The 12,542-nt window shown below is 43.1% G+C and overlaps 1 protein-coding gene across 2 annotated transcripts in view; it reads left to right on the forward strand.

Annotated features, from left to right (window-relative positions):
• LOC125454384 (E3 ubiquitin-protein ligase MARCHF4-like) overlaps positions 1 to 12,542 on the forward strand; it is a 177,704-nt gene that overhangs the window by 25,685 nt on the left and 139,477 nt on the right. For both annotated transcript variants that reach the window (XM_059647632.1, XM_048535075.2), the window contains exon 3: positions 2,859 to 3,051. In XM_059647632.1, coding sequence (XP_059503615.1) covers positions 2,859 to 3,051 — 193 coding nt within the window. The remainder of the gene's footprint in view (positions 1 to 2,858; positions 3,052 to 12,542) is intronic.

Here is a 12,542-nt window from a genome sequence, read left to right on the forward strand (position 1 = left end):
AATGAAAAGAACCTCAGGAAGTTAGAACAAAAAATGTTCGCCAGCTTAAAAAGTCAACACCACAATAGTTCAGATTTTGACACAGTCTCTGGCTAAATTACAATTTAGGATGAGGAAATTCCTTTACACTCATAGCCAACATCATCAACACTTAGTGCAGAAGTGAATGCCATCCAGGCTTAGCTGAACATGGATATGGTCTGCTTCAATACCTGAGGAGCCATGAGTGATTATGAACATTTTGCAGTCATTCATGAATATTCCCACCTCTGACCTTATGATGGTGGGGGGGTGCGGGGGGAACGGTCATTGATGAAGCAGCTGGAGACGATTTGTCCTAGGGCACTACTCTGAGGAACTCCTGCAGAGATGTTGTGGAGTTGAGATGACTGACCTTCATTTCCTTTGTGCCGGGTATGATTCCAGCCGGCTGAGAGATTTTCCCTATTAGCTATTGGCTTTAGTTCTGTTAGGGCTCCTTGATGCCAAAGTCAAATGCGTCTTCAATATCAAAGGCAGTTAGTCTACATCATCTCCGGAATCCTTGTTTGTAATGAGGTCAGGAGCACAGTACATATAGAGGCTGTGTCTCCCCTAGACTTTGAAGATAGAGATGTGTGTGTAAAGAGTTGTGTCTTCTCTTCACCTTGCCATCTTGAAACTTGGTTGCTCAGAGAAGAATTTCCCAGAAGTGTTCTCTACAAATTGACTGATTTTTTTTTGCACAGTGGTCATTTTCAGTTCTTGCTGGCCCAGCTGGTTCAATTGATCAATCAATCTTTGATTCCCCATGCCCTTTGGTTTTGTTGAACCTTATTTTGTTGATTTCCTGACTTTCACACACTGGGGTCATTGTGACTTTCATGGTGTTGTAAGTAGTGGTAATAATTTACTCCCTCTCCATTTTCATGCTGAAGCCTTCCCTTTCCATCATTTAGTTTCTAATCTTTACACATTCCACATTAAATCACTGATGTTTCCTCAATGCACCTCTCCCCACACTCCCAACCCCCAAAAGCTCTCTATTGTCAAAGTCTCAATCACAGACAAATTCACCTCCTACTTCTTTCATTACCACCATCCTTCTCCTTTTAAACCCCAGGTCCTTCTCTGAAAAAAAAATGTCCAAATTTCTTGAATGTGCATGTTCAAACTTTGACCTGAGTGGCTCTATTATATCTTTGGAGTTCCAGGATGCAACTGTACGTGACTCAAACATATCAAATTTTTCTCTCCCAAAGTAATCAATATTCCAGGGACATACTGCAGGACAAAATTCTTTTTTCTATACAGATGTTTCTTAATGTCAACAGAAATTAGGAGGAACGCAGATTTCACAATGTCTAAAATGCAGAACAACTATTCAGCCACGTGGCAGACCTGTATTATTTTTATTCTCATAAACCCAAACCTCCCCCTTACCCTGGAATCTAGCTCCAATAAGGTAACCTCATCCACTAAAGTCCCCTGAATTCCATTCTTACTAAATGCCTGACTGCCTAGCTTCATTCCCTGGTCTCCACTTAACAAGACGGTAATGGCTCCCTTTCCTCAGGTACAATCCCTTCTCTTAAAATTGATCTTTATTAACCCTACTCAAAAACTCACTGTTTAAAAATTCAATCATGGGACATGGACATCTATTGCCCAACTCAATGCTGCCCTTGAACTAAGTGGCTTGCTATGGCCATTTAGGATCATTACCTGGCTCATCTCATCAACAATCAGCCCATCAGCAAAATGGTAGAGACAGTACTTACTCTTCCAGATCTGCTATGGAATGTATGGATTCATGGACATTGTCTATCCATTTCAGAGGTTAATGAAGAGCTAACCACATTGCTGTGGCTCCGAATTCAATGTAGGCCAGACCAGGTAAAAATGGAAGATTTCTTTCCTTAAAGGACATTAGTTAATTAGATGAGTTTTCACACCAATTGACAGTGATTACATGGGTTGCCAGGTTTTTTTTCGCTCTGTACCATCTGCCATGTCCCTGGAACTTTGACCTGGATTACAAGTTCAATGAAATTGCCACTGCACCACTGCCTTGATCTCTCCACCCTTATAAATTACTAACCACCCTTTACTCTCCAAGGTCCTTAAATATTTTGTCTCCTTATAAACTCCAACTCATTTGCACCCAATGTTCAAATCCCTGCAAGTCATTTTCTGTCCCTGCTGCAAAAGTGGACAACTCTCTGAAATACTAAACCAGCTATTTGAGAGCCTTTACGTTTTGGCTGACCCTGAAATGAGCTTTCAATTCTACATTCTCTTCATTACAAAAACTGTCAACATCTACCTCCAGACTTTGTTGATCTTCACCACTGCTTATCTTCTGCTGAAGAGCACTTAGGATCATTCTGCACCAGAGGCCTGTTCCAGCTGAGATACTTTGTCACCTTCACGATGTTTTGGTGTTCCTTCCGACACCCTTCTTAAATTTCACTTTCTGAATGTAACCTCATTGAAAACCACATTTTATTGTCATTGAGAAAACACTTACTTCACCAGTGTTTTGGTCACTGCTATGAATCCTTCCTGCTTTCTTTCTGTAGTTTCTTTGTCCTTGCATCTCAATTATTTTTACATTACTTTTGCATGTAAACATACAATGTTATTTTTGATTGTGCAGCTGTGATATTAAGGGTCTCGGCCCAAAACGTCAGCTTTCCAGTTCCTATGGAGCTGCTTGGCCTGCTGTGTTCATCCAGCTCTACACTGTGCTATCTGTGATATTATTGTAGTTTCTGTATAAGCAAACTGTGAACAATGCTGTCAAATATATGGATATTACTCTGCACAAATGATAAAGAGTTAATAAACAGTTTGACCACTTTCTGCTCCATCTCCAGTGGCAGGCAATATCTCTGACGGTGATTGAGAGAGTTCAAATTGCAGCTGCAATTCTCGGCTCCTTGTTCCTCATTGCAAGCATTTCCTGGCTCATCTGGTCAACAATCAGCCCATCAGCAAAGTGGCAAAGGCAGGACTTACTCTTCCAGATCTGCTATGGAATGTACGGATTCATGGACATTGTCTGCATTGGTAGGTCCTCGCTACTGAATCTCTGCATAATTAACACAAGTGGATAGATTGAGTTTGGTGTGAAAGAGAATTGAGGTGAAGGACATTTATCTTTTGAAGCAAAATCTGAATCTGTTGAGTGTAAGAAGGAAAATTGAGTGAAATAAAGGAGTCTCAGTGAAGTCCCCAGTGACCATAATTCTGGGGAATGCAGTCTCACTCATAAAGGGTACGAGAAGGCCTCAACAAATGCCTATCAGGATTACCCTTGATAACTTGCTACAATATTCAAAAGGGCATTGAGAATAAGATATAAAACAGGGTTTGGAGTCACATGTCGGCCTGACTGCACATGGAGTATACCTCTTTTCTGAAGAGCATCTTTAAAATATTTGGTGTTTTCTGTGTGTGTGTGTGTGTGTGTGTGTGTGTGTGTGTGTGTGTTTGTGTGTGTGTGTGTGTGTGTGTGTGTGCACATTCGGGCTCTCTGCGATAAGAGTTTAACTAATTCCATTCACCAGCCATTTCCTGTAACCCTGCTGTTTGTTTCTTTTCGGGTAATTATCAATTCCTTACCCAAAAACGAATCTGTCTCCATCATCTTCTCAGGCAATGCACTCCATATCCTAATCACTTGCTGCAAAAATAAACATTTTCACTCATATTGCCTTTGCTTCTTTTGCCTTTTACATTAAATCTTTGCCCTCCACAATCATAGAACATAGAACAGTAGAAGCACAGTACAGGCCCTTTGGTCTATGATGTTGTGCTGACTTTTTAACCTACTCTAAGATCAATCTACCCTGCATACCCTTCATTTTACTATCATCCATGTGCCATCCAAGAATCGCTTAAATGTCCCTAATTTATTTGACTCTACTACCACCGCTGGCAGTGCATTCCATGGACCCACCACTCTCTACGTAGAGAACCTACTTCTGACATCTCCCCTAAATCTTCCTCCAGTCACCTTAAAATTACGCCCCCTCATGATAGCCATTTCCACCCTAGGAAAAAAGCCTCTGGCTATCCGCTCTATCTATGCCTCTCTATCCAATCATGTCTCATCCTTCTTTGCTTCAATGAGAAAAGCTGTGGCTCCCTCAGCATTTCCTCATACGACCATTTAGGATGTGGAAGCGTTGAAAAGGGTGCAGAGGAGATTTACCAGGATGTTTCCTGCTATAGAGGGAAGGCCTTATGAGGAAAGGCTGAGGGACTTGAGTCTCTACGTTAAAGAGAAGAAGGTTAAGGGGTGACTTAATAGAGATATATAAGATGATCAGAGGGTTAGATAGGGTGGACAGTGAGTGCCTTTTTCCTTGGATGGTGATGGCTAGCACGAGACGACATAGCTTTAAATTGGTGATAGATATAGGACAGAAGTCAGAGGTGGGTTCTTTACTCAGAGAGTAGTAAGGGCGTGGAATACCCTGCCTGCAACAGTAGTCGACTCGCCAACTTTACGGGCATGTAAATGGTCATTAGATAAGCATATGGACAATAATGGAATAGTGTAGGTTAGATGGACTTCAGATTGGTTTCACAGGCTGGCGCAACATCGAAGGCCGAAGGGCTTGTACTGCACTGTAACGTTCTATGTTCTGTGTTCTATGACCTGCCCTCCAGTCCAGCAGCATCCTGATAAATTCTTGCACAATTGAGAACAGTTTTACCCTGTGCCTACATGCCTTATGTTTTTGACTATATCAAATCTGTAATACTTTTTTTTCTAAACCTTCCCCTTTCCAAGGAGACCAATTGAAATCTTAGGAATTTGCACCACAGGAGATCCTCAAGCGCATTTTGCCATTCTAGTTCATGGCTGATCTGCCACCACAATGCCATTTTTGTGAACTAGCCCTATGTGCTTTGGTGTCTATATTGTCTAGAAATCTATTGATCTCTGTCTTGAATATTTGCGATGACTAAGCCACCATAACACCCTGAGCAAGGGAATTACAAAAGTTTACCTCCCTTGAGTGAAGCAATTCATCCTCAGCTCTGTTCAAAATGGCCTATCTCTTATTATGAGACTGTTCCCATTGATTCTACACCCCCAGGCAGGGGCAACATTCTTCCTGCTTCTAATCTGATAGGCCCTGTTAGAATCTTGTATCCTTCAGTGAGGTCACTTCTCATTTTTCTATGTGGTAGAGAATTCAGACATGGTCTCCCCAGTCCTTCCTCATTAGACATTAGTGTGGCCAATCCACCTAACCTGGACATGTTTGGACTGTCAGAAGAAACTAGAACACCCAGAGGAAACCAGACAAAGGAGAATGTGCAAACTCCACACAGGCAGTCACCTGAGGCTGGAATCGAACCTGGTTATCTCATGCTAAGAGCAGCAATGCTTACCACTGAGCCATCGTGCTTCCTGGTCTTTTTTTTTGAAAATTTTCTTTTTTTTTCACTGCAATGTTTTCCAAGGCACTGGGCTCTCTCTTGGTGTAAACCCATTCCAGAGTGCCATGTTCTTCACAAAGAAAAGAGAAGTCTCCCTGAGACTTCCACCAGTTTTTCCAGAATTGTTTGCCTTACTGTGCTGGGCACCGTGAGGCACCCATCTCCACCAACCCAGATTCAAGGATCTGAACTGGGCACCCTTTGACTCGACTGACAGCAACAGAGGCCATTGCCCATTCCTTCAGAATGGCACTTGCCTATCTCTTAGGACTGACTGACCCATGTTCAACTGCTGTCCACATGGAACACTTCTCCACTTCTGCCTTCAAAGTTCTTGTTTGAATATTTGCTACTACAACCAAGATCTGCACCAGCACGCAGCTCCACCCATACATGTGTCTAGGCTTCTGTGCTCACTTCAGCAGCCCTCCTACTTGTTCCAGCAAAGCCACCATGGGCTCTGCATAGCCAGTGATGACCGCGTATGGACCTGATGCTCTGGTACCATCCATTTTCAGGGCTCATTGATTTGGCAGATCAGTTGTTAGAAACTCCTTAGCAGATTCCGAATTCCCATGGCCACTGTCCTGCTGCCTATATCATCCGACACCTTTCGTGGGGTCTGATGAGCGTCAGCATTGGGCGCCTTAGCCCAGTGTTCGGTCCATCTCACAGGGCCAGTTCTGTGGACCAAAAGTGGCCAGGTGGGCATTCACATTCCATGCTTGGCTCAAAGCCAGTGAGTTGGGCTTCTTACCCATTTAAAGTTTGAGAGTAGGTTGTTTTACTGGGTAAAACTGTGTGGCGGACCAATACCAGCTATCCTGAGGGATGCTTTGGAGGGAACCAGCTAATAGGTGGCTTGATTAGTCTTTTGCCCCATATCAGGGTAGGCTGACCGATTTGCATGTTAAGATTGCTACAGACTTCCACTCGCGTTTCCTCTGGTTTCAGATTCTGTGTCCAGGCATAGTTCACCATCTTACGGGTCCTGGTATCTGTAATGCTGGAGACTACTGTTCGAGGCTGAGCTGAATCTTCTACTTGGCACTTCTGGCTGAAGATTGCTGCGAATGCTTCAGCCTTATCTTTTGCACTTATGTACTAGGCTATTCATCATTTGAGGATGGGAATATTTGTGTGTCTTCTTCTCCAATGAGTTTTTAAATTATTCACCACCATTCACGTCTGGCTGTGGCAGGATTGAAGAGCTTAGGTCTGATGTGTTGGTTGTGGGATCACTTAGCTGTGTCTATTACTTGCTGCTTATGCTATTTGGCATGCGAGTAATCCTGTTTGGTACTTCACTAGGTTGACCTCATTTTCAGGTATGCCTGGTGCTGCTCCTGACATGCCCCCCTGAACTATCCATTGAACCAAACTAGATGGTAATGGTTGAGTGTGGAATATACCAGGTTATGAGGTTACGGATTGTGCTGGAGAACAATTCTGCTGCTGTTGATGGCCACAGTGATGCCTAGTCTTTAGTTCTAGATCTGTTTAAAACCTATCCTATTTAGTGTGTTGATAGTGTCACAGAACACGAATGAATGACATAGGCAAAAGAGAGATGAGGTATTGCAAAGAGAATTCAAAGAGTTAGAATTAGAATTAGGTTTTATTGTCATGTGCACTCAGGTACAGGAATACAGGAGTGCAGTGAAAAGCTAGTAATGTTGCCATTCATAGCGCCAACATAGGTACAAGGTACCTAGGTACAAAATCATAGGTACAAAGTGACTGTCAAAAATGCATTTATTTTAATGCGAGGAATATGACAGGTAAAGCAGATGAATTTGGAGTCTGGAGTAACATATATAGCTGTGATGTTGTAGCTGTGACAGAAACTAGGTTGAAAGAGGGACAAGACTGGTAGCTTAACATCCCAGAATTTAGTTCTTTCAGGCAAAATAGGAATGTAATAGGTGAGAGAGTTGCATTTTTGATAAAGGAGAATATCAGAGCTGTACGGGGGTGGGACGACACTTTGGAGGGCTCATCCAATGAAGCCATATGGATAGAGCTCAGAGTTGGAAAGGTGCAGTCACTTTAATGGGATTGGACTACAGGGCTCCCACAGCCAGCAAGTGATAGAGGAACAGATATATGGACAGACTACGGAAAAATGTGAAAACAACAGCGTGGTTGTGGTGGGTGATTTTAATTTCCCCTGTATTGATTGGGATTCCCTTAGTGTTTAGGGGCTTGTTTGGGGGGAGAGTTTGTTAGGTGTGTCCAGGACAGTATTTTAAAATAATATGTAAATAGTCCAACTGAAGAAGAGGCCATACAAGGTCTAGTATTAGGCAATTAGCCCGGCCAGGTGATTGAAGTTTCAGATGGGAAGTATTTGGGGAAGAATGACCATAATTCCCCAAGTTTTAAGTTACTTATGGATAGGGATAAGAGTAGTCCTCACATGGAAGTTCAAAATTGAGCTCAGGCTAACTACTATAATATTAGGTAGGAGCTGGGGAATGTAGACAGGGTCAGCTGTTTGAGGGTAAATTCACATCTGGCATGTGAGAATCTTTTAAAGGCCAGTTTGGTTAGACAACGTGTTCTTGTGTAAATGAAGGATAAGGATGGAAGATTTGCGAATCTTGGATGACAAGAGAAATTGAGAGCTTAGTCAAAAAGAAATGAGGCATACATAAGATTTAGGAAAGTAAAGACAGGCAGACCCCTCAAAGAGTACAAAGATCGCAGGAAGGTTCCTCAGAGTAGTGTCCTAGGCCCAACCTTCTTCAGCTGCTTCATCAATGACCATCCCTCTATCATAAGGTCAAAAGTCGATGATTGATTGTGCAATGTTCATCAACATCCTCGACTTCTCAGACACTGAAACAGCCCATGTTCAAATGCAACAAGATCTGAACAATTTCCAGGCTTGGATTGACAACTGGCAAGTAACGTTCACCCCACACAAATGCCAGGCAATGTCCATCACCAATAAGAGACAGTTTAACCACCAACCCTTGACATTCAACGGTTTTACCTTCACTGAATACCCCCCTATCAACATCCTGGGGTTATCATTGACCAGAAACTCAATGGACTCATCACATAAATACAGTGGCTACAAGAGCAGGTCAGAGGCTAGGAATACTGCGGCAAGTGGCTCATCCCTCAGTGATCCCCCACATCCCGCAAATGAATTTTAAAAAATGAACTCAAACAATGAATTAGGAGGGCTGAAAGGGACCATGAAATATGTTTGGAAAACAGGATTAAGTAAAATGCCGGATTATTTTATAAATGTAAAGAGCAAGAGGGTAGCTAGGGAAAGGGTAGCTCCGCTCAAGCACAAAGGAAGGAATTTATGCATGGAGACAGAGGAAGTGGATGAGGTCTTTCATGAATACTTTGCATTGGTATTCACAAAAGAGAAGGGCATGGTGGGTCTTGGGAGGAGTATGTTGCTGTTTCAAGGCATGTCAGTATCAAAAAGTGGGTTTTGGGTGTTTTAAAAAGCATTAAGGTAGACATAGCCCCAAAGCTTAATGGAATCCATCACAAAATGCTGGGGGAGCCTGGTGAGAAAATTGCTGGGACCTTCTATGAAATTTTTGTAGCCTGTTTCATCACAGGAGAGGTCCCAGAAGACTGGCGAATAGACAGCTTTGTTCCTTTGTTTAAGAAAGGCAACAGGGATACTCCGGGAAACTGTGGGCTAGTGGGCCTTACATCGCGGACAGGGAGATTATTGGAGAAGATTTACTGTTATTTGGAAAAATATGGACTTATTTGAGTCAGGCTGCATGGCTTTTTATGGGGAATGTCATGTCCCACAAATCTTGACATTTTGGAAGAAGTGACACAGATTATTGATGAGGGGAGGGTGGTAGATGTTGTCCATATGAAGTTGAGAAAGGCCTTTGACAAAGCCCCTCTTGGCAGGGTAATACAAAAAGTGAACCCACATGAGACCTGTGGTGACCTGGAACTTGGATACAGGACTGGCTTAGCCAAGGAAGACAGCGTAGCAGTGGAAGGTTATTTTTCTGACTGGAGATCTATGGTGTTGCCCAGGATCAGTGCTGGGATACCAGTTGTTTGTAATGTGAAAATAATTTGCAGGAGAATGTAGGTAGCCTCATTAGCATGTTTGTGGATGACACAAAGATTGGAGGAGCCGTTCATTGTGAGGAGAGTTGCAGGGATTCAGCAGGATATTGATAGACTGGAGACTTGGGGGGAGAAATTGTAGATAAAGTTGAATCTAGACAAACGTGACGTGATGTATTTTTAGAGATCTAATGCAGAAGGAAAGTGTACAGGAAATGGCAGAACCCTTAGAAACATAAACATGCAGATGGATCTAGGGGTACAGGTCCACAGTTCCCTGAACAAATGGATAAGGTAATGTAGAAGTTTATGGCATGCTTGCCGTCATCAGTTGGAGCATAGAGTATAAAAATTGGCAAATGTTCTGAGGGTCACCGGACCCGAAACGTCAACTCTGTTTTCTCCTCCACAGATGCTGCCGGACTTGCTGAGCTTTTCCAGCAACTTTGTTTTTGTTGTTGATAAAAATTGGAAAGTCATGTAATGCAGCTGTATAGAACTTTAGCTCGGCCACATTTGGAATACTATGTACAGTTCTGGTTGCCACACAACCAAAAGGATGTGAAGGTATAGGAGAGGGTGCAGGAAATGTTTACTAGGATGTAGTGGTTGGCGATGGCTTAGTGGTATTATCGCTAGACTATTAATCCAGAAACCCCCAGCTAATGTTCTGGGGACCTGGGTTCGAATCCCACCACGCCAAATTTTGGAATTTGAATTCAATAAAATATCTGGAATTAAGAATCTACTGATCACCCATAGTAATGTGGTTGACTCTCAACTGCCCTCTGAAATGGCCTAGCAAGCACTCCGTTGTACCAAACCGCTACTGGACGGATCACCTGGCATCGACCTAAACACTGGAAAAGACAATGGCAGAAATAACCCTGTCAACCCTGCAAAATTCACCCCACTAAATCTGGGGATTAGTGCCAAAATTGGGAGAGCTGTCCCATTGACTAGTCAAGCAATAGCCTGACATATTCAAACTTACAGAATCATACCTGACAGACAATGTCCCAGACACCATCATCATCCCTTGACATGCCCTGTCCCACCAGCAGGACAGACCCAGCAGAGGGGGTGGCACAGTGGTTTACAGTCGGGAGGGAGCTGCTCTGGGAGTCCTCACCATTGACTCCATGAAGTCTCATGGCTACAAGTTAAATATGGGCAAGGAAACCACCTGCTGATTACCACATACCCTCTTCCCTTAGCTGATGAATCAGTACTCCACGTCTTGAACAACACTTAGAGGAAGCACTGAGGATGACAAGGGCTCAAAATGTACTGTGGGTGGGGGATTTCAATGTCCACCAACAAGAATGGCTCAGCAGCAGTACTACTGATTGAGCTGGTTAGGTCCGAAGGGACATTGCTGCTAGATGTCAGTGGTGGGCACAATTCCAGACTGGTGTGCCACAAGGATCAGTTCTGGGTCCTCTTCTATTTGTGGTTTTTGTAAATGATTTGAATGTAGGAGTGGAAGGGTGGACAATAAGTTTGCAGACGATACGAAGGTACGTCGAGTTGTGGATAGTGTGGAGGGCTCTCTAGGTTACAAAGGGACATTGATAGGATGCAGAGCTGGGCTGAGAAGTGGCAGATGGAGTTTAACCCTGACAAGTGTGAGGTGATTCATTTTGGAAGGACAAATTTGAAAGCAGAACACAGGGTTAACAAAAAGATGCTTGGCAGTGTGGAGGAGCAGAGGGATCTTGGGGTTCATGTCTACAGTTCCCTGAAGGCTGCCACCTTGGTGGATAGAGTTGTTAAGAAGGCATATGGTGTGTTAACTTTCATTAATAGAGGGATTGAATTCAAGAGCTGTGAAGCTATGCTACAGCTATACAGAAGCCTGGCTCGGCTACATCTGAAGGTTTGTGTCCAGTTCTGGTTGCCTCATTATAAAAAAGATGTGGAAACATTGGAAAAGGTGCAGAGGAGATTTACCAGGATATTGCCTGGAATGGAGGGAAGGCCTTATGAGGAAAGGTTGAGAGAACTAGGGTTTTTCTCTTTAGAGCGACAAAGAATGGGGGTGACTTGATAGAGGTGTACAAAATGATCAGAGGTATAGATAGAGTGGACAGCCAGAGATTTTTTCCTAGGGGTGGAGGCAGCTATTACGAGGGGGCATAGTTTTAAAGTGACTGGAGGGAGATACAGGGTAGACGTCAGAGATAGGCTCTTTACTCAGAGAGTGGTCAGGACGTGGAATGCATTGCCGGAGAGGGTGGTGGAGTTGGCCTCATTGGAGGCATTTAAGCGGCTATTAGATAGGCACATGTATGATAGTATAAGATAGAGGTGGAGGTTAATTGACCTTAGGATTAGGGTAAAAGTTTGGCTCAACGTCGTGGGCCGAAGGTCCTGTACTATGCTGTACTATTCTATGTTCTATGTTCTGAAAGCAAAGCGGTTCTTAAAGCTAGCAAACCAGCCACTACTTGCACTAAAGGCAGGCACATCTTCAGGATTTTCAGCATTTTTTTGTTAGATCTTCACAAATTGATAAGGCTTTATCTTTTGTCGTGAGATCATTTTTTCGCTTGATCTTCTGTCCACAGACTTAGAAGCTGCTCCATCTCCTCAAGTTATTTTGTTTGTGACCTCACAGATTTACTCACACTCAGACTTGTTCCAGCAATAAAGCTTGCTTTAATCTTTTCTACATTGTCTCTAATTGTGCATAAGATCGACACCTTTATTCCTGTTACACAAACTATATCAAACATTCTCTCATTACACTCAAAATGCTTTATAATATCTGGCTTCTCTTATAACCTCTCTTTTACATGCTCCACCTGCAATTTATCACCAGGATGCTTCTTGCTAACATTCTTGTCACGTTGTCCTCGCATTTTTGTGGGTAAAACGGTGGAATTTGCCAAAAGAAAATGAAAATCACAGAGTACTATATCTCTCACAGAAAGCGCTTCATGACACATTTTGCAAAATGATCACATGATGCCAGCGCAGAGACTCTTTCAGCACAAACATTGCACATGCTCAGGAGAAAGCCCGCGAAACAA

Source organism: Stegostoma tigrinum, chromosome 7, assembly GCF_030684315.1.
Source record: "Stegostoma tigrinum isolate sSteTig4 chromosome 7, sSteTig4.hap1, whole genome shotgun sequence".
NCBI classification, from domain to species: domain Eukaryota; kingdom Metazoa; phylum Chordata; class Chondrichthyes; order Orectolobiformes; family Stegostomatidae; genus Stegostoma; species Stegostoma tigrinum.